Raw genomic sequence first — 22,773 nt, 5'->3', positions numbered from 1 at the left:
TAGTGTTACCAGATTCCACAGCGACAGCAGATCAGCCCTAGTGTTAGCAGATTTCTCAGCAAGGATAGTTTTCAGCCCTAGCGTTTTTGGTTTGCAGATCAGCCTCGGCGTTTTGCAATTCCATCGCAACAGAATCAGCAGTAGCACCAGCGTTTTCAGTTTTCAGCAGTCAGACATCGCAGTAGCACCCCCAAACCTCGCAGATCTCACCTCCCGCAGTAGATCCTCGCCGCACGGTCAGATCCAGCGCAGTTTGCAGATTCAGCCCGGAAAACGCAGATTTCAGCATCTGCGTTTTCAGCGCGTCGTCGTCGCATAGTCGCCATCGACATCGTCACCGACATAGAGTCAGAATTCAGCAGATACAAGATTTGCAGATTTCAGCCATTAGCGTTTTCAGATTTCAGCTTTTCTCGTCGTTGTCCTCATCGCCGGCAAGTCCAAGCATTGTAGATATTTCTGCAATCAATAGTAGACCGCTCTCGGCATAGAGAGTGGGGCCTTTGGAGGAGGGTTTGACAACATTCTGGTGTCGTATTCTTCTCTCTCTCTCTCTCTCTCTCTCACTCTCAGCACCTTCATTCACAATGTTCACCACTTTGTTTGTGTCCATTGCACTCTCTCACTAAAGGAATGGAAGGCTCTTCCTTCCGTAAGTAAACGGAACTTTGAGCACAGTTCGGAGCACTCATCTTGAGCAAAATTCAACATTCACTTCCGCTGCACCTTACATAGGTACCATGGAGGCATAAACCACGTCTTGAGCTTGTCTTGGAAGTCGGCCCAATTGAAGGCCGTTCGTCTCTCTTCGACCGCTACTCGTTGGGCTTCACATGATTGCTCATGCTCACGCTCAATAGTTGCCTTTCTTTTTGCTTTTCTTTCTTTTCGTTCCTCGGCCGCCAAGCGCGCTTGTTCACGCTCGCGATCCGAGGATGCCTGTCTGTCTTGGCGCTCACGCTCGAAGGTAACGCGTTGCGCTTCTTGTTGTAACATCATCTCCATCTTCGACTTGACCAAAGCCTCCATAGGATTTGGTGCAATCCTTGGCGTAGATGGGGAAGGGGGATGGTCAGAAAAACCTCCTGGTGGGGAAAATTCTTCTTTGCCACTGCCATACTCATCACCTCCATGCGAAGTATCCATTCCGCTTCGGGTAATGACCATACACTGAAGTCTTCGGTCCTTAAGTTCACGAGGAACTTGGGTTCTTGTGATTCTTGGGTTTGTGGTTCTTGAGTTCTCGAGTTCTTGAGTTCTTGAGGTTCTTCTTTCGCTTGCAATCTGTGTTAGAGAAGGATCTTCTCTTACCCGAGCTCTTCTCTTTCCCGCGGGCACACCCCTTGGCGGCCTTGCGCTCACACCAAGGTTGCTTTTTCCCACCTCACGTCAATTGGCTGGCCGCTAAGTGCACGGTCCGCTCTCAATGAGTGAAAAGAGGCACAAGGGGAAGCTGAACAAGCCCTTCTTTCTTGGGTTTCTTGTTACTCTTCAAAAACACGATTAGGAATCGACACGCCCAAGTGGACTTGGGTTACTTGCGACCGCAACAAGCTCAAGATGAGTGCTCCGAACTGTGCTCAAGGGTTCCTTTTACTTATGGAAGGGAGAGCCTTTTGTTCCTTTAGTGAGAGAGTGCAAACGATCACAAACAAAGTGGGTAAACACTGTGAGTGAAGGTGCTGAGACTGAGAGATAGAGAGAGAAGAATACAACACCAGAATGTTGTCAAACCCTCCTCCGAAGGCCCCACTCTCTATGGCGAGAGTGGTCTACTATTGATTGCACAAATCTCTACACTTGCCGACGATGTCAACGACGACAAGATGGGCTGAAATCTTAAAACGATAATGGCTGAAATTTGCAAATCTTGTATCTGCTGAATTCTGACTCTATGTCGGTGACGATGACGATGCAATGACGATGCGTTGAGAGGTTCGGGACTTGATCTGCGGTGTCTAGATGCTGAAAACTGAAAACGCGCTGATGCAAAGAAGGTTATGACGCCGGAAATCTGCAAAAACGCTAGGCTAAAATGCTGGTCCAAAATCGCTACGGTTGATCTGTTGTTTCTGCTAACGCTAGGGCTCATCTGTCGCTGGGGAACCGATGCCGTGAAGATCTGCTACTGCAAGGATCACGTCGCAATGTCGTAAGGCTGAAATCTGCAAAACGCTAGAGCTTGAGGCTGATCCAAAAACGCTAGGGCAGATGTGGTGTGTGCTGCAAAAACGCTATGGATTCTGCTGTCGGGGGAGTGTTGTTGAGAAGGTGCTCTGTTGGACACTTGGTCTGTAACCGGCCTGTTAACTTCAAAAAGGGCGGTAGACTTTAAACTTAAACCTTATTTGCTTTCACCCATTTAATTTGTCCTCCACTTTACCTATACTTTCAAGACATATCAAAGGGGAGAGGGATACAGGCTGCTAGATTGCACTTGTATGAGTAGACCGACACCAGATTGGCCCCTAACTTAGGCGCCCCTTTCGGTATTTCTTTATTGTTCAAAAGAGGGAATAAACGTTGTGGTTCCCTACAAGCTGCCCCGCACAAACTTGGCTGAATTTCAACTGTTCCGGCCCAATTTCGGCAGCATAACTGACTAGGACCCTTCACAGTCAGTATTCCCACGCATTGACTGACTTTCCCGACGCATATGGGCACTTTGCAAAACCTGGCGAGAATCTGCAGCACGCTGAATTCTCTGTTTTCAGCCCCGAAAATGCGCCTAATCACCTGTACAGCAGTCCCCTCGCGTCCCCGAACCTCCTGGGGGTATTAGGGACCGTTTAGGGCCAAAACCCTAAACCTGCAAAAATACACAGCAGGCTGTAATTTACTGTTTCGGGCTCCGTTTCGCGTGCCGGTCGCATCCGTAGCAAGTCCTCGAGCTCCCGCACCTGTAGGGCTACTTGCCCTTTGAATCGGACGAGATTTCTGGCGTGAAACCTCTCCGAATTCACCTGTACCTACGGGGGATTAGCCGCTAGCTAATCCAGTACCTGTGCAAGAGGCTCTTGCCTCGGCAATCGCGCATGAATCCACACAACTATACATTGGTCAAATGAAAAGCCCACTAGAGGGGCATAACATACTGCCATAGGGGAGAGAGAGGGCAGTGCGTAGCGTGCAGGGCATCGCTCTTGGCACCGCACTGTACATAGGAGGGAAAGGAAGCACTCCATAGCTCTTAACCTGTGACAAAATCTGAAAATGAGCCTCTCCCAGCTTAAAAATCAGCGCCCATTTTTCTGCATGAGGAAAGTGCACCAGAATGTGCCACTTGGCGCATTTACAAGCATTTTCCCGTTTCGGGGTTGCCGCCTAAAAATCTCCCAACCGGTTGCCCAGTTGACTTCACGGCAGAGTAAGAAAATGTTCCCCTTGTCATTCCGGAGGTAATGACGCAAACACATTTTCAGGTCCCAAAATAGCAGTTCCCTAAATTTTAGGAGATGCTGCCATTGTATCTTTCTAGGTCATCTGACCCCCTTTGTACACTGCAGCCACACCCAGAACTGAAATGTAGCCTCTGTAGCAAAGAATTCCACTTTGGCTAACCATAGTCCTTGTCCAACCTTAGTGCTCTCTTGCCCTCAGGCCTGGACTCCCTCTGGACAGTTCCACACTAGCTATGCAATGCAGGGCAGTTAGATTTCTCGAGGGGTGTTTCCAAGAAGTGAAAGTAAATCAATAATAAGAAAGAAATCAACAAAAAGGATAGTAGTCACACGTTGGTGACATACCCCCCTGTTGAAATCTCTAACGTCCTCGTTTGCATCTATGTCGTACATGTTCCTAGTCAACACTGATGTATTCAACACCTGTCGACACATGTACGACACATACATGCTCATTGTCAAACCTGGTGTATTCAACACCTCGTCGACACATGTATTGCCTGCGTGTGAACCCTGTCCCAATGACATAGTGGTAGCTTCGCACTCTGCTATTGCTTTGAGTCACTAACTTTCCAATGACAAAATGGTAGCTACGCATTTTGCCAGTGTCTTATAGTACACGTTGGATCCCGTAACACTTTCGAGCATATCCAAACCGACAGTTTAAGAATGCAGTTACACATGTGCTCTTTAATAGAAGCAATTACTTTATTCTTGACAAACTGACAAGAAATACTCACTTCTATAGCACTAAGCACACTTTTGGACATTCCATAAGAGCAATTGCCAAACTGACAATTTGTACAGCTCTAACATTCATGTAACAGGTATTTCATTTGAGCTCACTTTAAATACCATGTACATCATTTGTTTCAGAAGCCATTGTCACACTGACAATCCATGTAGCTTTGAAACTCAAGGGGTCAAGGTAGGTTGCAAATCGAAGGCTTCAAGGTAAAGTGATAACACAGTTGGTGACTCTGCAAGTTCACCTTCTTCCATCCACTTAGCATCCATTGGTGGATAGTTTCTGAACTTTACCAAGTAACGCCTAGCAACCTTGCCTTTCACTTTCCTTTCTTTGTGTGCCAAAATCTGTTCGGGGACCAAGATCTCGTCAAGTTCCTCGACTTCCGGCTGATCTTCAGCTGGCATATCTTCTGGCACATCACCCACATAGGGTCTGAGAAGACTCCCATGAAACGCATTGTGAATCTTCCAACTCTCAGGCAATTTCAGCCTATATGCAACATCATTGATTATGTCGCATACTTGAAAAGGCCCATAGTAACGCATGCTGAGCTTTGGAAACAGTCTTTCCTTGCCCTTCATCTTCTTTAACCTTGCCTTTTCAAAGCGTAGAAGCACCCAATCACCAAGTGAAAATACCACTTCACGACGGTGACGATCAGCTGCTTTCTTTTGCTTTGCCTGAGTCTTTTCTGAGGCCACTTTGACCTTCTTATACATTTCATCCATGTCCTGAACATACTTATCTGCTTCAAATATCTTGTCCTTTGTATGCAGTATGGGAGGAACTTTCTTGCCACCTTCAACTATCTCAAAAGGTGCCTTGCCAGTTGATGAATGCACTGTATTATTATATGCATACTCCACCAATGGCAAATACTGCTCCCACTTTCCTTTATGCTCTGACACATAGCACTTCAGCAGATCTAGGACAGTAGAATTTGCCTCTTCTGACTGCCCATCTGTTTGAGGATGAAATGACGAAGAGAATTTGAGCGTGGTGCCCATATTCTCAAACAAGCCTCTCCAGAACAAACTTGTCATGCGTGGATCACTGTCGCTAACAATCGACTGTGGCATGCCATGATACTCGAAAATATTGCTCATGAACAAGCGTGCCATCTGATCTGGCTTTATCTTCTTCCTGACAGGAATAAAATGAGCCTGCTTGCTGAATCTGCAAATAATGGTCCAAATACCATCGTTTCCTGTCTGCGTTCTCGGAAGATCAAAGATAAAATCCATAGCAATACTTTCACATGGTTTGTCTGGAATATGTAGTGGTTGCAATAACCCTGGTGCCTTTTGCCTGTCAAACTTGACCTTCTGGCAAATTAGGCATTCTCGCACAAAGGCATCCACATCTCTTCTCAATGTAGGTCAATAGAAGAATGTCTCAATCGCTTTAACTGTAGCATCGATACCATGATGCCCTGCATACGGTGGGACATGACTCTCTTCTATAACTTTGCGTCGCAATGGCTTTGTGACACACAATCTGCCATGCATCATCATGAACCCGTCTTTAAGAAGATAGTGTTCATGACGTTGTCCATCCATTAGCTGCTCGAAGACCCTTGCAAAATCTTCATCATTTGCATACTGTTCTCTCATATCATCAAGTTCATGATGATAAGGAATTGACACAGCTGAAATTTGTGGCTTCCTTGACAAGGCATCAGCCACAACGTTCTTCTTGCCTTCCACATGTACAATCTGAAAATGGAACATGGACAAGATATTTGCCCATCGCATATGCTTCTCAGATAATTTTGTCTGTATCAAGAAGTATCGCAAGGTCTGATGGTCCGTTTGGACAACGAAATCTGTACCTAGCAGGTAGTGTTTCCAACTTAAGAGCGCGTGAATCACAGCCAGTAACTCTTTCTCATAGACCTGCATGGTCATCTTTGGCCCTTGCAAAATTCTGCTCTCATAGGCTACTACCTTGCTATCTTGCATTAGCACTGCACCAATGCTACTACCACAAGCATCACACTGGACCACAAATGACTTCCTAAGATTTGGCAACACAATGACTGGATCTGAAGTCATCTTTTCCTTTAAGAGATTAAAAGCTGAAATCTCTTTCTGTGTCCATCTAAAGGTGACTGCCTTCTTTTGAAGAGCATGTAAAGGTGAAGCAATCTCAGCGAAATTTCGGATAAACCTTCTGTAATAGGAGCATAGTCCCATGAAACTTTGGACATCGTGCATCGGCTTCAAATCTGGCCATGACTTGATTGCTTCAACTTTTGCAGGATCCATTTTGACACCATCCTTTGAGACAATGTGTCCCAGAAAGTGGATCTCTTCCAGAAAAAATTCACTTTTCTTTGCATTGATGAGCAACCTATGATTGCGTAGCTCTTCGAACACAATGGCCAAGTGATGCCTATGCTCCTCTTCATTCTTTGAGTAGACTATCATGTCATCAAAGAATGTACCAACAAACTGCTGGTGTGGACGGAAAATTCTGTCCATCATCCTATTGAACATAGCATGAGCATTTGTGAGACCAAAGGGCATCACTAAAAATTCGTAAAGGCCAAACGTTGTTCTAAAAGCAGTCTTGTGCACATCCTCTGATCTAATGCAGATCTGATGGTACCCACTCTTTCGATCTATCCTGCTAAACATAGCTGCTCCTTCTAATTTGTCCATAATATCATCAATTCTAGGTATAGGAAACCTATTCTTGATGGTATTCTTGTTTAGTGCACGGTAGCCGATGCACATACGCCATGAGCCATCCTTTTTCTGCACCAACAACATTGGAGAACAGAATGGAGATGAACTCGGCTGAATCAGCCCCTTTTCTAACAGCTCCTGTACTTGGCCCATTATCTCTTTCTACTGAGCCGCACTAACCCTGTACGGAGGCTTATTTGGTGGGCTACTGCCTGGCACCAAATCTATCGCATGGTCCTCGGGTCTCTCTGGCGGTAATTGAGACGGTAATGAATCGGAAAAAAAGTCACTATACTGTTGTAAAAACATTGACCTTTATTTATCTAGCATAGATAAATTTGATTCATCACAATCTGACACTTCACGTGCAAAAACCAAGTACGCAGAAAGATGCTTTTTCATTACAGAAGTAATAGCAAAAGCTGATACAGTGGGAATAGACTCCCCTTTAAGCTTTACATCCAGAATGTGAGTCTTTCCCCTGCTCTGTACAATGATCTTTTTGTTGTAGGCATCCATGATTCCCTGTACACGAAACAACCAAGGAATACCTAGCAACACATCACATCCGTCCAGTGGCATGATGTAAAATTCTTCAGCATCTACATAGGACTAGATATGTAGGCGCAACTTTCCAATGATGGGTGTCACAGCCTCTGTATGGCCAGGACATGCCAAACCTGCCTCTGCTGTATACCCCATCTCTTCAGGTCTAATTCCCAACTTGGAAGCCAATTCTGGGGAAATGAAGTTGGCTTTGGCACCTGGATCAAAGAAGATAAGCACTGTTTGATCCCTGACCTTTCCCCATGCTCTGCAAAGCTCACTTGCATCTGAATTTGGCTTGTCGCCCACCATATCTGGCACTAGACCAGCCATGGGCTTCTTTCCTTTCCTGTCCTCCTTGTCTTCAAAATCAGCTGGCCTTTTCTTTGTAGGACAATTGTAAGCAGTGTGGCCAGGCTGCTCACAGATAAAGCATTTGTTCTTTGACCTCAGGACCTTTTGCTCTTCCGACTTGCGAGGAAAGCGTCTTTTCCATTTCTTCGCTGGTCCCTTTTTTGATTGAGCCGTAGCTTTGTCTTTCCCTGCGTTGGCCGGCTCCTGATTCACTTTTGGAGCCTCCTTGGGAACATACTGCTTCGCTGAATTTTTCTTGGCTGATCCTTCCTTGACGCCAGTATTGAATTCACAATCTTCTCCCTTGAGCAAACCATTGCCAGTGTTTGCTACCTCGATGAGCTGCGTCAAAGTAGTGACTTTGGTCTTCGTGCAGTACTTTCTCAATCCTTTGGGTAGGCCACAACAATATTTTTCAATCTGTTCTGTCAATGGCACAAACCTATAGGAAGTTACTGGAAGTAGAGCTTTCCAAAACTTCCGATTGTAATCATCCAGATTCTTGCAAGTAGCAGCATTAAGCTGGTGCCATTCTGTCATGACATCTGCTTCAAAATCATCAGATAACCATGCTGCTGCAAAAATCTGCTTGAAATAAATCCATGTGGACGGAGCTTGCCCTTGAAGCAATAAAGTTGTCCACCATTGTCCTGCATTCCCTGTCAAGAAAGTGGCTGCCTTGCGGACCTTTGAAGCCTCTGTAAGTTTCCCCCTGCATAGGCCTTGTTAAACTGCTGGAGGAATGAGAGAGCCTTCTTCCTGTCATCAAACCCTGTAAAGGTCGTGAAAGTCACACCTTTGCCACCTTCTTTCTACGGAGTTGGCCTCTCCAGTAGCGTTAAGTTGTCATATGGAAGTGACTGAAACATGGGAACACTGTTAGGGTTCATTTGTGTTCCCTGACCGCAATTAAGTTGACCTGGAAATGCCATATTTGGCTGCTGATTTGTAATTCCAGCCATACCAAAATTTGCCAATGGCATCCCAAATTGGCCCTGAGTGCTTTGAAACCCTGGTAGCATGCCCGTGACACCGTACATGGGGTTAGGCATCATCGTTTGAGCACCCCCGAACACTGTTCCTGGCGTGTAAAACTGATTTCCAGGTGCATGACCAGCCATGCTCTGGAATACCGATCCACCTCCAAATTAGCCAGGGTGTACTAAAGGTGGTGGGAAGACTTGTTGCATAGCCTGTAGGTTGCTTCCCTGCCCATTAGAACCAGCTATAGGCTACTGAAAGGTGGCGGGCTGATCTGGTACAGTTTGAAAGACTGGCATTTGAGCCACCTGTTCTTGCACCTTAGGCACAGGTTGTGGAGACTGCATGTTCTCCGTCAAGTGTACGGGTGTTTCCGTTGACTCTGCTGTATGAATCACGTGTGCTTGAGCCTTAACAGGCTTTTGAATATGATCCAGTGACCCAACTTGTTGAGACGGAACAGGAGGTTGCAGAAAAGCTAAAAACCTCGGGTTCTGCATTACTTGTGTGAACATAGCCACAGCAGTAGCCAACTGGGTTCTGAATATATCATCATCCGTCTGTGGTGGTCTTGAAGACTCACCCACTTCATGTGTCTGTTGACCTTGTGAAGAGGAAACCTCTTCAATCACATCATCTGGTCTGTCAGCCATAATTGCAATTCCCTGTGTCTGGTCTATGATCCCTTTTGTCTTCAAGCCCAAACTGACCAAGGCTCACTTCTATGGAAAAAAAAGATTTAATCCCGTCGATGGAACCATGTAACCGGCCTGTTAACTTCAAAAAGGGCGGTAGACTTTAAACTTAAACCTTATTTGCTTTCACCCATTTAATTTGTCGTCCACTTTACCTGTACTTTCAAGACACAACAAAGGGGAGAGGGATACAGGCTGCTAGATTGCACCTGTATGAGTAGACCGACACCAGATTGGCCCCTAACTTAGGCGCCCCTTTCGGTATTTCTTTATTGTTCAAAAGAGGGAATAAACGCTATGGTTCCCTACAAGCTGCCCCGCACAAACTTGGCTGAATTTCAACTGTTCCGGCCCAATTTCGGCAGCATAACTGTACTAGGACCCTTCACAGTCAGTATTCCCACGCATTGACTGACTTTCCCGATGCATACGGGCACTTTGCAAAACCTGGTGAGAATCTGCAGCACGCTGAATTCTCTGTTTTCAGCCCCGAAAATGCGCCAAATCACCTGTACAGTAGTCCCCTCGCATCCCCGAACGTCTTGGGGGTATTAGGGACCGTTTAGGGCCAAAACCCTAAACCTGCAAAAATACACAGCAGGCTGTAATTTACTGTTTCGGGCTCCGTTTCACGTGCCGGTCGGATCCGTAGCAAGTCCTCGAGCTCCCGCACCTGTAGGGCTACTTGCCCTTTGAATTGGACGAGATTTCTGGCGTGAAACCTCTCCGAATTCACCTATACCTGCGGGGGATTAGCCGCTAGCTATTCTAGTACCTGTGCAAGAGGCTCTTGCCTCGGCAATCGCGCATGAACCCACACAACTATACATTGGTCAAATGAAAAGCCCACTAGAGGGGCATAACATACTGCCATAGGGGAGAGAGAGGGCAGTGCGTAGCGTGCAGGGCATCGCTCTTGGCACCGCACTGTACATAGGAGGGAAAGGAAGCACCCCATAGCTCTTAACCATAGTTACCGGGGAACGCCCCCTAGCCCCCGTTCCGGCGTTCCGGGGGGCAGTTCCCTTCCCGAACGTTCCGGAACGTCCTGGAATGTCTGACGTTCCGGGTGGCCAATGCAAACCGGAACGGCCGTTCCGGAACGTTCCGAAACGCCCCCGGACCATTCCGGAATGCCCCTGGAACGGCCAACGGCTACAAACAAATTTGGCAAAAATTGAAAAAATTGAAGTAAATGTTTGGGCTTCTTTTGAAAGTGTGCAAGGCCTCAAGGACTCATAAAATGCACCCCCCTCCCCCTTTCTCTTCACAAGCTAATCCTCAAGGCTCAAGCTCTCTCCCTCTCACTCTCAAGATCTCTCCCTCTCAAGACTCACTCTCTCAAGGCTCAAGGCTTCAAGCCTTCAAGCTCTCTTCCTCTCCTTCCCACTCTCTCAAATCTCTCCCTCTTCATCTCACTCTCTCTCTCTCTCTCTCTCTCTCTCTCTCTCTCATCATCTAGTCATAGCAAGGTTGAATGGTCTTCAAAACGAGTTTTTTGTGAGTATTAGAGTCAAAGCACTCTAATACTCCTTGTATTTAAACACAAGGAGCTAAAAATTGCACTATTTGGGTGTTTTTTATACCTCCCGTTCCGCGACGTTCCCGTTCCGGACCCCTAGCCGTTCCCTCGTTCCGCGGGGATCCCGTTGCCGTTCCCGTTCTGCGTTCCGGGTAACTATGCTCTTAACCTGTGACAAAATCTGAAAATGAGCCTCTCCTAGCTTAAAAATCAGCGCCCATTTTTCTGCATGAGGAAAGTGCACCAGAATGTGCCACTTGGCGCATTTACAAGCATTTTCCCGTTTCGGGGTTGCCGCCTAAAAATCTCCCAACCGGTTGCCCAGTTGACTTCACGGCAGAGTAAGAAAATGTTCCCCTTGTCATTCCGGAGGTAATGACTCAAACACATTTTCAGGTCCCAAAATAGCAGTTCCCTAAATTTTAGGAGATGCTGCCATTGTATCTTTCTAGGTCATCTGACCCCCTTTGTACACTGCAACCACACCCAGAACTGAAATGTAGCCTCTGTAGCAAAGAATTCCACTTTGGCTAGTCAATGACCCCACGTTGGCTAACCATAGTCCTTGTCCAACCTTAGTGCTCTCTTGCCCTCAGGCTTGGACTCCCTCTGATTCCACACTAGCTATGCAATGCAGGGCAGTTAGATTTCCCGAGGGGTGTTTCCAAGAAGTGAAAGTAAATCAATAATAAGAAAGAAATCAGCAAAAAGGATAGATAGTAGTCACACGCCGGTGACATGGTCCCTGTTGCCTCTTGTGCCAGAAAGTGCTAGCGCTTTATCTTATATACTTGCTTGTCAAATTGCCCTACCCAGTTTCCCAACAAAAGTCACTTAATAATAATAAGTGAAAAATGGCTAAAATAGGGAAAATAGGTCTATGCACTGTAAAAATGCTCCTGATGGGTTTTGACGGTAATCTGATGGTCATGTTGTGTGCAACCAAAGGATATGCATCTACTCTAAGTGCTTGGACATGCACGGTCTCCTAACAGACTCACAAAAGTGCCTGAACACTTCCTAAGCTAGGCTAACTAAACTGAACTGAACCCTTGTCATGAAGTATCTTGTCCACGTACACATAGGGTTAGATGTGCACGTGACAACGACTTTGTTTGGAGTTGTTTAGTATGCCAGAAGGTCAAGTTTGATAGGCATAAGGCACAGGGATTACTACAACCTTTATCCATTCCCACCCGCCCCTCGGAAAGTATTCCAATGGATTTCATCTTTGATCTCTTGAAGACATAGAGTGGGCACAATGGCATTTGAATTGTCATTGACAGATTTAGCAAGCAAGCTCACTTCATTCCAATGAAGAAAACAATCAAGCCGGACCATTTAGCAAGACTGTTCATTGCACAAATATTTCGATTACATGGAATGCCTAAGACAATAGTCTCCAACATAGATGCCCGATTCTCGAGTTTGTTTTGGAGGGCTATTTGGGAGAACATTGGCACACGGTTGCAGTTCTCGTCATCATTACACCCGTAGACAGATGGGCAATTTGAGATTTCAAATTCAGTTGTGCTGGATTTATTGAAGTCTTACATCTTTGATCAAAAGACTCAATGTGATTTTTTTTGCCTTTGGTGGAATTTGCCTACGGTTCTTGTACAGAAGGCTCTTCCCTTGGCAAATGCGCATAAAACCCCTAAGAAGCCCAACTAGTGGAGCATTACCATATCTGCAAAGGGGGGAGAGAGATGAGCGAGAGCAAATCGTTGCGCTACATAGAGCAAGGGAGAAAGCAAGCTTTCCATTAAAGCTGTGATGACCTGCACCCACTACTCACACACACACACTGTAGCACTCTTCTCAAGTCAAATCAGCCCCCCTCTCTTGAAATGGGCGCCTCCTCTTGCTGATGCTTTTTGCATCTGGAGCGGCCATGTGTCCCTTATGCCGCTTTTGAATTAATTTCCTAATACCCACCAACTTATAAGTGTCGCGAGGGGCCTAAATGACTTTGAACTGAGCCTAGACACCCTTTTACTACTCGTATTCCAGTGTCGATTGGCCCGACCAACTCGTGGTGACCTGCCCTTCCCAACTGCAGGTGAAACTCTTGGCCGTCAGCCATTTCACACTGGCTATACAATGTCCAATCATTTGCAACTTCAAAAAGAGGGTCCCAAAAATTAAACAAAAATCATCGGAAAGAAACCAACAACTCAAGTTAGCAATTGCCACGTCCTCGTGACATACCGCCCTCTTAAGATCGCAAACGTCCTCAATTGCGTGCCATATATACATACCATAGATGATTTAGTGTGGTAAGCACCCTTTTATCATCGCATGTATCCATAAGAAAGACTGTCAAAACATGTCTACAAATGACTTAATGAGACCTCCATACTTTTGTCAAACAATGTACATTGCTATTGCACTGAATCCATGAACACATTTGATGTGCTAGTTCTATCATTACCCCTCCTTTGCTGACGTTGGGTTGGGGCATACGTAGGCTGTAACCCAAAGGTCTCAAGGTAAAGGTGCAATACATTTGGTGACTTTGACAGTTCGTGCTCTTCCATCCACTTTGCATCCATAGGTGGATATTTCTTGAACTTCACCAAATAGCATCTTGCAACCTGTTCCTTAACTTTTACCTTTACCTGTGCAAGAGGCTCTTGCCTCTGCAAACGAGCATAATTCCACAACACTGTAGCGTACTACCCACGACCAAGTAAGCTCAAATTTCGATTTACCAATGCGTCAAAGAATCCAAGCAATCCCCTCAGAGAATCGGCGAGCAGCGTGCCACCTGGTAGACCCACATCACTCCCGCAGGAGATCTAGTGGCCAATCTACCACCGTGAGACCTCTCCCTATCTCATCTTGGTTCATACTTGCAAACCCTAAAAATGCAACAGAAAATCAGCCCTAATTTGACCACTTTTTGGCAGGGCGAACGCTGAAAAGGTTATGTAGGAACATGCAGAATTTCCTGTCTGTCTTGTGAAGAGGAACCCTCTTCCCTGGTGTCGTCTGTCCTGTCAGCCATAGTGTAATTCCAAGTTCCTGTGCTTTGTGTCTTTGCTCAAAAACCAACCGAGGCTCACTGCTTGAGGAAAAAGTGATTCTGTCCCGGCGACGGAACCATGTAACCGGCCCGTAGGGCGGTAGACTTTGGCTTTCACCCGATAACTTTAATTTAACTCTATGACACAAAGGAACTTCACAAAGAAGCCCGTGACTGGAATTCAACACTTCAAGATATTTCACGACTTGGTAGCTAGAGTGCTACCAAGCAAACACGACACCCAGTTGGCCCCAAAGATTGGTGCTGATGTCATGGGGCATACGAGACTCTGATGCATTTGCTTTGGGATTTCCGCTGCTCTCGGACTTTCATCAGACAAGTGTCCTTTGCTCTGCGCCTTCATTTCCCCTCCGGAGTCTTTCATAGACAGTTCTAGATTTTTGGAGTCCTCCGACCTCCACAATCTCCGTTTGAGGTCTTCTTCAGTTGGGTCAGATTTTGGGCTATGTGGATCATATGGCACCAATGTAACTCTTAGATGTTTCATGCCATGGAAATTGATGGTTTCCCTTCAATTTTTTGCTTGGACAAGAATTACACTTTGCTTATGATGTGGAGACATCTCTCTTGAAGCTTATAGGATTGACTTTGATTGTTTCTAGTTGTGAGAGCATTCTGCCGGTTGGTCTTTTGTACCTCTTATTTACTGTGCGTTTTCCTCGCTTTGAGGTTTCCCACTTGATTTACCAAAAAAAAAAAAGTGTGTGGGAGCATTGGTACCTAGTTTTACACCCACTAATGGGCATGACGAGGTTTGTGGGTATGTCATAGTAATTAGTCAGTACCATGCATGATGGAGCTGATGGTTATATTGTCTTGTGGATGAGTATCATGGGTCTATACCTTGCACTTTCCATTAGAGGTGACTCTGTGCTTATCCTGGATTCATCTACGTATATGCAGTAAATGATGACTACACAAATTGCCCTCCCTCAATTGTGTGATTGCTTTTAGTGATTATGAAACCTTTGGCAGTGGAGGAAATAGAATTATGGAAGTCGATGTAATCTGAAAGCTACTTAGCAATCTGTTCAGCAAGTGGAATCAGAATTTTGATTGAAACAATGAATAATCTTAATTGGAGAGAGTTCAGGGAAGTTTGGTTTCTGCAGGAACTGGCCTTGGGACTCCTCACAAACAAGAGGGCAAAAAAGAGCGTCGAGAAGCCAACTGCAAGTGATAAGGGTCTTAAGGCTTCAGAAGGTGTATTCAGAGGCGGAGTTCTGTATGTGAAGCCACTAGCAACGAAAACGGAGGAGAAGACACAGCCAAGCAGAGGCAAGAGAAAGTCTTTCAAGAAAGGTAAAAAGTCAAAGCATAAAGGCAAAAGAAAAAAGAGATGAGCAAGCATTCGGATCTTCAGTACGTAATGTGTAGGCAAGTTTAGCATAGTACCACTGCTTATTTGTCTTGTGTATTATTGAAAGCCTCCATTGTCTTGCTGCTTATTGTCGGCACTGCACTGAAATGAAAGTGCTTTGTTTTGTTCCTCTTTTTTGACTCAATTGGATATAACATCGACTTTTCTCCAGAGTGACACTCTTTGAGCCTCTCTCTCTCTCTCTCTCTCTCTCTCTCTCTCTCTCTCTCTCTCTCTCTCTGTGTGTGTGTGTGTGTGTGTGTGTGTGTGTGTGTGTGTGCGTGCGCATATCACACACACACAAAAAGAAAAGTTATTCAACCTGGCAACTGCTTTTAACTTGTTAATCAATAAGATCCTCTGTGGCCTTCTATTACCTTGTCAATGTAATGATTATTTCCAACTCCTGGTGGTAATGGGGTACTTTTGCAGCTGTGTGTTTTCTTTCTCCTTTTCAGACGCGGGCACACACACTTGCACACACATACACTTTCCTAGGCAATGTGCTAAGCTGTAGATTGTTGAATAAATTCAGCAGTAGAGAACATGGGCATGAACAACCACTTGGTCCTTGAGATGGGACGGATTGCATGTGAGAGAGCTTTTCTTGTGTTAATCATGTAACATTGGAAGTTTTTCAGCAGCAAGGGGAAGTCTTTGGATGCAAAAATGAAATATGGGGCTATTTGCACTCTCTCTCTTCTTCAAAAACTGTAGTGGATACATGGAAAAACAATGGATGCTTGTGTTCTAGCTTGTTGACCTTTCAAAGCTACTCTTGAATCCAGAGTAAACAAGATAGTGTTTTAATGGCAACAGCACACATGCAAGCAAGGGGAGGGCTTTGTTTATGGTGCTGTTATCACCTTTGGAGGGGACTTACAGAGATTAGTTAGATGGTTGTCAGCAAAAAGAGAGGGTGTATGTAGAGGGAGTTTTAGTCCCAAGTACAACATTTTAACTTCTCCCTTTTGAATCTCTCTCTCTCTCTCTCTCTCTCTCTCTCTCTCTCTCTCTCTCTCTCTCTCTCTCTCTCGTTCAACTCTCCTCGTCGGATAGATCTTTAAGGTCTCTTGGGATAGTTTCCTACGATGTTAAAATATTACTATTCTTCTTCTTCTCTATGGAGAGGGAGTGCCTGCTTCTATTTGCAAACATTTTGTCAGATAGGAGCCTCAACTTGAGGCCGGATTTTTGAGAAAAGGTACGTTTGTGATGGACAATTTATACTATTCTAGCCAATGGATGGTATGAAACTCTAAAAGCAGTGCTCACATATCCTAGTGTATTGTGTAAATTTCATGGTTGATAGTGAAAATTCCTCGTCGTTTCATTGGACCTTGATTTTCAAGGTTAAACAATTGGCAATTTGGTTCTAACCCTTGGCGGATACCTTACCTTTAGGCATAGCCTAGTTTGTGGATTGTGTAGGGAATGATAAGAGAATGGCCAGGTTACACTCAAGTGAAGCTAGAGAGGTTTGGAATGTTCAAAACTCATTTTCACTAAAAAAAATACATGATTCAAGTATGAATCTCTCTCACTATACTATAGAGGGGCCCCAAAAAGCGTGAGAATGGCAACGCTAGTGCCACACGTTTAAAGAGCTTTGAAACGTTCACAAGCTGCTCCGGATAGAGTGTAAACAAAAATAAAATGCCAGACACTAACAAGGTTGTGGAAAGGATTTTGGAATATTCACAAGCCACTAAGAAATCTCCTAAGTATTTCATTTACCTTGCACGAGTTCAGGATGTTCTAAGAAAAGCCCTTAGACTAGTATTTCAAATTGAGTCAACAAAGTTAGAAAGGATTAAGGGACCCTCAACCACCTATGCATATTCAACTCTCAGAAAGGATCCTCTTTATGAGGAAAAGCAGAGGAGATGGAGAAAGGAAGTAGGATTACCAGGAAATAGGCCAAGTGAGAATATTTTTAGAATATCTCACAAAAAGGGCGCTTTGCAAAACCAATCTCCTATCCTATTGGAAACATTGGAATGAACAGCTTGTGCTCCGAAAAAATTTCATCAACAGATTATAAGAGGGAGTTTTGTTGTGCAGTAGTATGTATTTTTAGAATATCTCACCGAAAAGGGATCTTTGCAAAAACCAATCTCCAACCTTATTGAAGACTTTGAAATTAACAACTTGTGCTCAACGTTTTTCATTAACAACCTATAAGAGGGAATTTTGTTCACATTACTATTACAGGATAGGGTTTTTGTAATGAAGACCAAGGGCTTCCTCCTCTTACACAAGTCTTATCGTTCTCTATTTAGGTAAACTTAGGTTTTTTGGAGAACTCTCTTCTTGCATACACCACAAATTCTTTGCTGTAAAGAAGAATCAAGGGTTTCTATGATCCCATAATGGTTTTTGCAGGCAAGGGTTGCCATTATATATGTTTATGTATTGTTCGTGCATGCATCTCCCCGCCCCCCCCCCCCCCCCCAAAACCACAGTAGGGCTACTTGATTTGCCCAATTCACGGAATAGGATGTCTTTGAGAGCAACGCTCGGATAAGACACGCGGTTAGGAAAAATTGGGCATATAAATGTTTTATTTGTGAAGTACTCATCCTTCATGATCCGTAAAAATTATGAAAAAGATCTACAGATTTTGATTTTTTGATGCATGTAATCATGAGCAAAGCTATAAGGAAGATTCCTTTTATGGGTGGCCTAAGAAAATCTAACCCTCTATGCTGTGATGATGTTCAAGTTAACTTCATGTTTTTTGAAAGCTAAATTCCATTGATTCAAATGATTGCCTGATTGAAATTGTCAAAGGAAATTGTGTATAAGTGCTAATTATGTTAAAATTAAGCCTCTAGATTCCCCTAATTTTGGGTAAATACTTCACTAGTTAATACAAATCCTAGCTATCACAATTTTCTATAAAAGGCTCCTATCTCTACACACATTTTATGCAAGCATTACCTTGGATGATGAGTTAGTTGGTGCTCATAAGTGTGATGAAGTTATGTCATCATCATTATTGATGTAACTTTGTTCTATTGACCATAATTCCCAACAACCGGTAGCAAAGCGTTAAATGAGTTATTATTTCCTAAGTCTTTTAAATCTTAGGACACCCCTATGCTCGATCATTAGGGGTATCCTTTGGTCTCTGAGGGCTGTAATCAATTGCCTTTAGGTTACCATTAGGTCCGATAAATTCAGATTAACTATAGGCCAAAGGTGTCCCCCACAACCTCTCCTACTTTGTAGGAAAAGGGACTATACTCTTAGTGGACAATAGGAGACTTTAGGGAAAATCCTTCTATACTTCCTATTGTGGAATTACGATATCTCTAGCCCATGTTTTCATGATGAGTGACACTAAGCACTATTGCAGACCAACAAGCAATTGAGTTTTCTTACTCTGGATTTGTTATGCATTATTCCACCTCTTAAAAGAATTCTTGCACATCTATGGCCTCTACATCCTCGCCAAACTTCCCCAGGGTGTTGATTCGTTAAAAACTCCCTATATCTCGTGCATTCAAGAGATTACTAATAATACCCCAAAATCCCATGTTATATTTACACGATGGGCCTGTTTAAATAAATTCCACCCCCTCTAATGTATACATAAAAGTGTACATTTCAACTTTTAATAATCCTCTCCAGTTAACTCACATGATATATACATATTTTAAAAAGTGACCAGCAAATTTCATCCTCAATGGTGATCCATGCTACCTACACTGAAACATATAGTTTTTTTAATTTATAATTGCAACAGAATGTTTACAAATAATGAGCTATGAATGTGTAGCTATACTCTTAATTACTCATTAATAAGTAATGGCTATAGAGCTTTGTTATTGTGCCTTGGCCGTAATTTTTTGGCTAGCATTTTTTGACAAGCGCTTTTTTGGAATCTGATGAGCAGATTCCAAAAAGATTCTCTCTCTCTCTCTCTCTCTCTCTCTCTCTCTCTCTCTCTCTCTCTCTCTCTCAGGTGTGTGTGTGTGTGTGTGTGTGTGTGTGTGTGCGCGCGCGCGCTTTGTCGGTGGTTGTATGTGTGCTAAAAAAAGGGGGGAAATGGTTCAACCTTTCTACCAACCAAGCTTGGTAGATGTGTTATGCCATTTCCATCTTGAATAACCTGTCTTGAGTTCAACTCTCCTCGTCGGAAAGATCTCCAAGGTCTCTTGGGATAGTTTCCTACAATGTTTGATGAATTTGCTTCTTCTTCTTTATCATCATCTTCTCTCTCTCTCTCTCTCTCTCTCTCTCTCTCTCTCTCTCACACACACACACACACACACACACACACACACACACACACTCACACACACACACACACACACACACACACATTTGGCAAACAATCCTTAATCAAACATTCATCATTTATAAATTTCTCCCTCTCTCTTGCCTCTCTCATGTACACTCGTACAAGCACATAAATGCACCCGAATCATTGCACATGTAGTCTTCTCAAATGTTGTGATATATGTTGGGCAACAAGCTCAACCATGAATGTGATAAGTGTCCTTCTATTTCGTTACACTTGTGTGCACTCATACACATGCACATCTATATACAAACACGAAAAGTATACCCATAGCAGGGTACACACACTCTTTTCAAACATCATGATATACACTTTGCAACATGATTAGCCATCAACTGGACAATGATACATGCAAAAAAACGTTTGCAACAAGCCAATTTCAACAATTAATACTATAAAAGTCAAATTTGATTTTGAACAACATTTAACGAATGCAATAATAAAACCACATACTAATATTAAAGATGGTTTCAAGGGCTTATTTCTCTAACATTAGCGAGGAAATGTGAAATCTAGTTCTTCTTATCGCTAGTGTCATTGTTGTCATTGATGGCTTCGTTGTTGTTGTTGGCTCCATTGGCTTGTCCTTGTGCAACAATGTATGTCATTCACACTTCTACCCAATCCTCCACATGTCATTCGAAGGCTGCACACTTCTGAGGGGTGCAAAAACCATGTTCTCCCCAAATCATGATTGCATTATTGGTTGGAGCGACAACTTACTTGATATCCCCTTTGGTTTGTTGTGCATTGAAATCAAGGTCTTGCATGGCATTGAATATAGCGCATGTGGCCTTGTTGACTACACGGAGAGTTTCCATGTAGTTGTGTGCACTTTGTGCTATACATACAACATTCATAGCATATACATTGTTGATAATGTAATTAGAGTGCCTATTGTTGATGGGGTCAATAGGGAGGGTGTTTGAACATGCTGATTGCGTTGTCCTCGATTTCCCCTGGGCATGGTAAATATGTGAATGAGAGAAAACTAAAGGAATAAGTTTTAAAAATAAATACTTAGAGAAACTTTTGAATGAATGAATGAATGGAACTATTGTTTTTTTGGCTATTTATGAAGAACTTCGAGCGTCTTTACTTCAAAGATCATTCGCACCATGTTCTCCGTAATATTTTCACATAAAATAAAGCGGAAAAAAAATCTCACTAAAAGATTAACCACCTTCGATTGACTTGCCTTTAGAAAATAAACATAGTTACAAAATACAAAACATAGTGGCAAGCACATAGCACATGATGCTCAGAAAAAATGAAAACATAGTACGACCAACTGATAAGTTTTGGTGTGCCATTACATAGAAAATAAGTTCATATAGAGTAATCAATACAAATCGGGATTTAGGTTCCCGATGACGGAAAATCTTGTGACGTTTGCGGTATTGTGGCGTGTGCAGGTGGGCCCCCCATGAATAGTATGGGAAATAGTGGCCGATAGAGTGGTTGACCATGCCTTGGTCAACCTGGAACTATAGGTGGAGGTCTACTCGGAGGAAGAGCAGATGGCACAATCGACTCTTGGTGACGTTGTAAAGGAGACAGAGATGGTTGTGACTGTGCTCAATGTGATACCTCGCCCACATGAAGAGTCGATCCTAAACCACTAGGAAGCCTCTGCTATGGTTGAACACGTGCCAAAAAAAATTTGTGATCCCGGTTAATGCTGATTTAATGTTGTTGTAGACGCTCACACTCCATTGTCAAGCCATCACAACCTGCAAGACAATCTAAAGCTGCATCCCCAACCTTTGTGAAGGTACCCAATAACCTTTACGATAGCACAAACATTAGCGGACATTCCAATGACACATTAGCATACTTTTTAATGGAAAAAACTAAGCATAATGGTGCCCTCCTCGAATTGCCGAGCAAAGAACTTGCTCTTCCCACTCCATGCCAAAAATGGTGCTCCAAGGACATCTAGCGTCCATGGCAAGTCTCCTAGTGGCTCTCGGATCATGTCACTATCAAACTTGAACCCATCGTTGTCAACTGCAACATCTCTTGCTTGACGATCATATAATGGAATCACTGGGAGGCCTTCAATTTTATGTATGAACATGGCCAGCAACAAGGTCTCGGCCAGCAATATGGCTACTGTTAAAAATGCAAACACACCAATATATACCAAGAATGAAATTCACGGAGAAATGGTTGAGAACTTACTAGATCCATGAAGTCATCTATCACAGTGTATGTGCATGACACCATTTGAAGAAAAATGGTGCAAAGATGGTGAAAATTGCATAAGAGGCCCTCCTCGGTGATGAGTGATGGTGCAAAAGATGGTGAAAATTGCACAAGCAGGCCTCTTCGGTGATGAGTGTCAAGTGGTCTGCTCGACACGCCATGACTACTGCGCCATCCAATAGTAAAAACTCTGCAGATAGGGTGAACATATTGAAAACGAGCTGGGTAGAGAATACATTCTATCGGGATATGCCACCAATGTCGGCATCAAGTTTGCAATGTGCGAGAAGGTCTGCCTACACAAGTTGCATCTCTCCAAGCCACTGATCAGGCTCTGCCGGAGTGTGAGAAAAATCCAATCAAACGTTGGATCACTCGAAGGTTCATCATTACAAAATACCATGCAAAAGAAGATTGATTGAGTGCTTTTTAAGTTCAAAATTGAAATTAGATGCCAAAGTGTTTTAAACTTACTCAAAAGAGTTTTTTGAATCCATGAGATCCTTCCATAGATGGTATAGATCAATGTAATGCGAGATGTACTGGGACTACTCCAATACTTATTATTTTGCCATTTTTGCATCAGAGTGAGCCAAAACTCTGTCAAATGCAAACTTTAATCAAATATTAAGTACCACCAAATATTTTTTTAAACATCCTGCTCATAAGTTGACTTGCCACCTTGATGCTCGCTCCTTTCACTCTGAAACTCCTTCGAGAACTCCGAGAAATCATTGATTATTGGTCATCCTCTCTTCTTCTCTTGTTTAGGTCTGTCTACTATAGTTTTTGGGCTTCGACATCCTTTGGTCGTGCTATGGGAAAATGGCATACATTGGTGGGAGGTTAATTGATGGTGACACTTCCACTTTTGCCATTTCCCTTAACCTTCTTGTGCAATGCTGCA

At 43.7% G+C, this 22,773-nt stretch overlaps 1 protein-coding gene across 1 annotated transcript in view; it reads left to right on the top strand.

Moving 5' to 3' along the window:
• The window catches only part of LOC147418491 (uncharacterized), a 55,682-nt gene extending 39,709 nt beyond the window's left edge, over nucleotides 1-15,973 (top strand). The window contains exons 5-6 of the mRNA XM_086506761.1: nucleotides 15,102-15,192; nucleotides 15,885-15,973. Coding sequence (XP_086362887.1) covers nucleotides 15,102-15,192; nucleotides 15,885-15,973 — 180 coding nt within the window. The remainder of the gene's footprint in view (nucleotides 1-15,101; nucleotides 15,193-15,884) is intronic.
• Nucleotides 15,974-22,773: the final 6,800 nt, after the last annotated feature.

The sequence above is a fragment of the Adiantum capillus-veneris genome, chromosome 30, assembly GCF_014529385.1.
Source record: "Adiantum capillus-veneris isolate H3 chromosome 30, ASM1452938v2, whole genome shotgun sequence".
Taxonomy (NCBI): domain Eukaryota; kingdom Viridiplantae; phylum Streptophyta; class Polypodiopsida; order Polypodiales; family Pteridaceae; genus Adiantum; species Adiantum capillus-veneris.
Note: the sequence above shows the minus strand (reverse complement) of the source record. Positions and strands in the feature narration are given on the sequence as shown.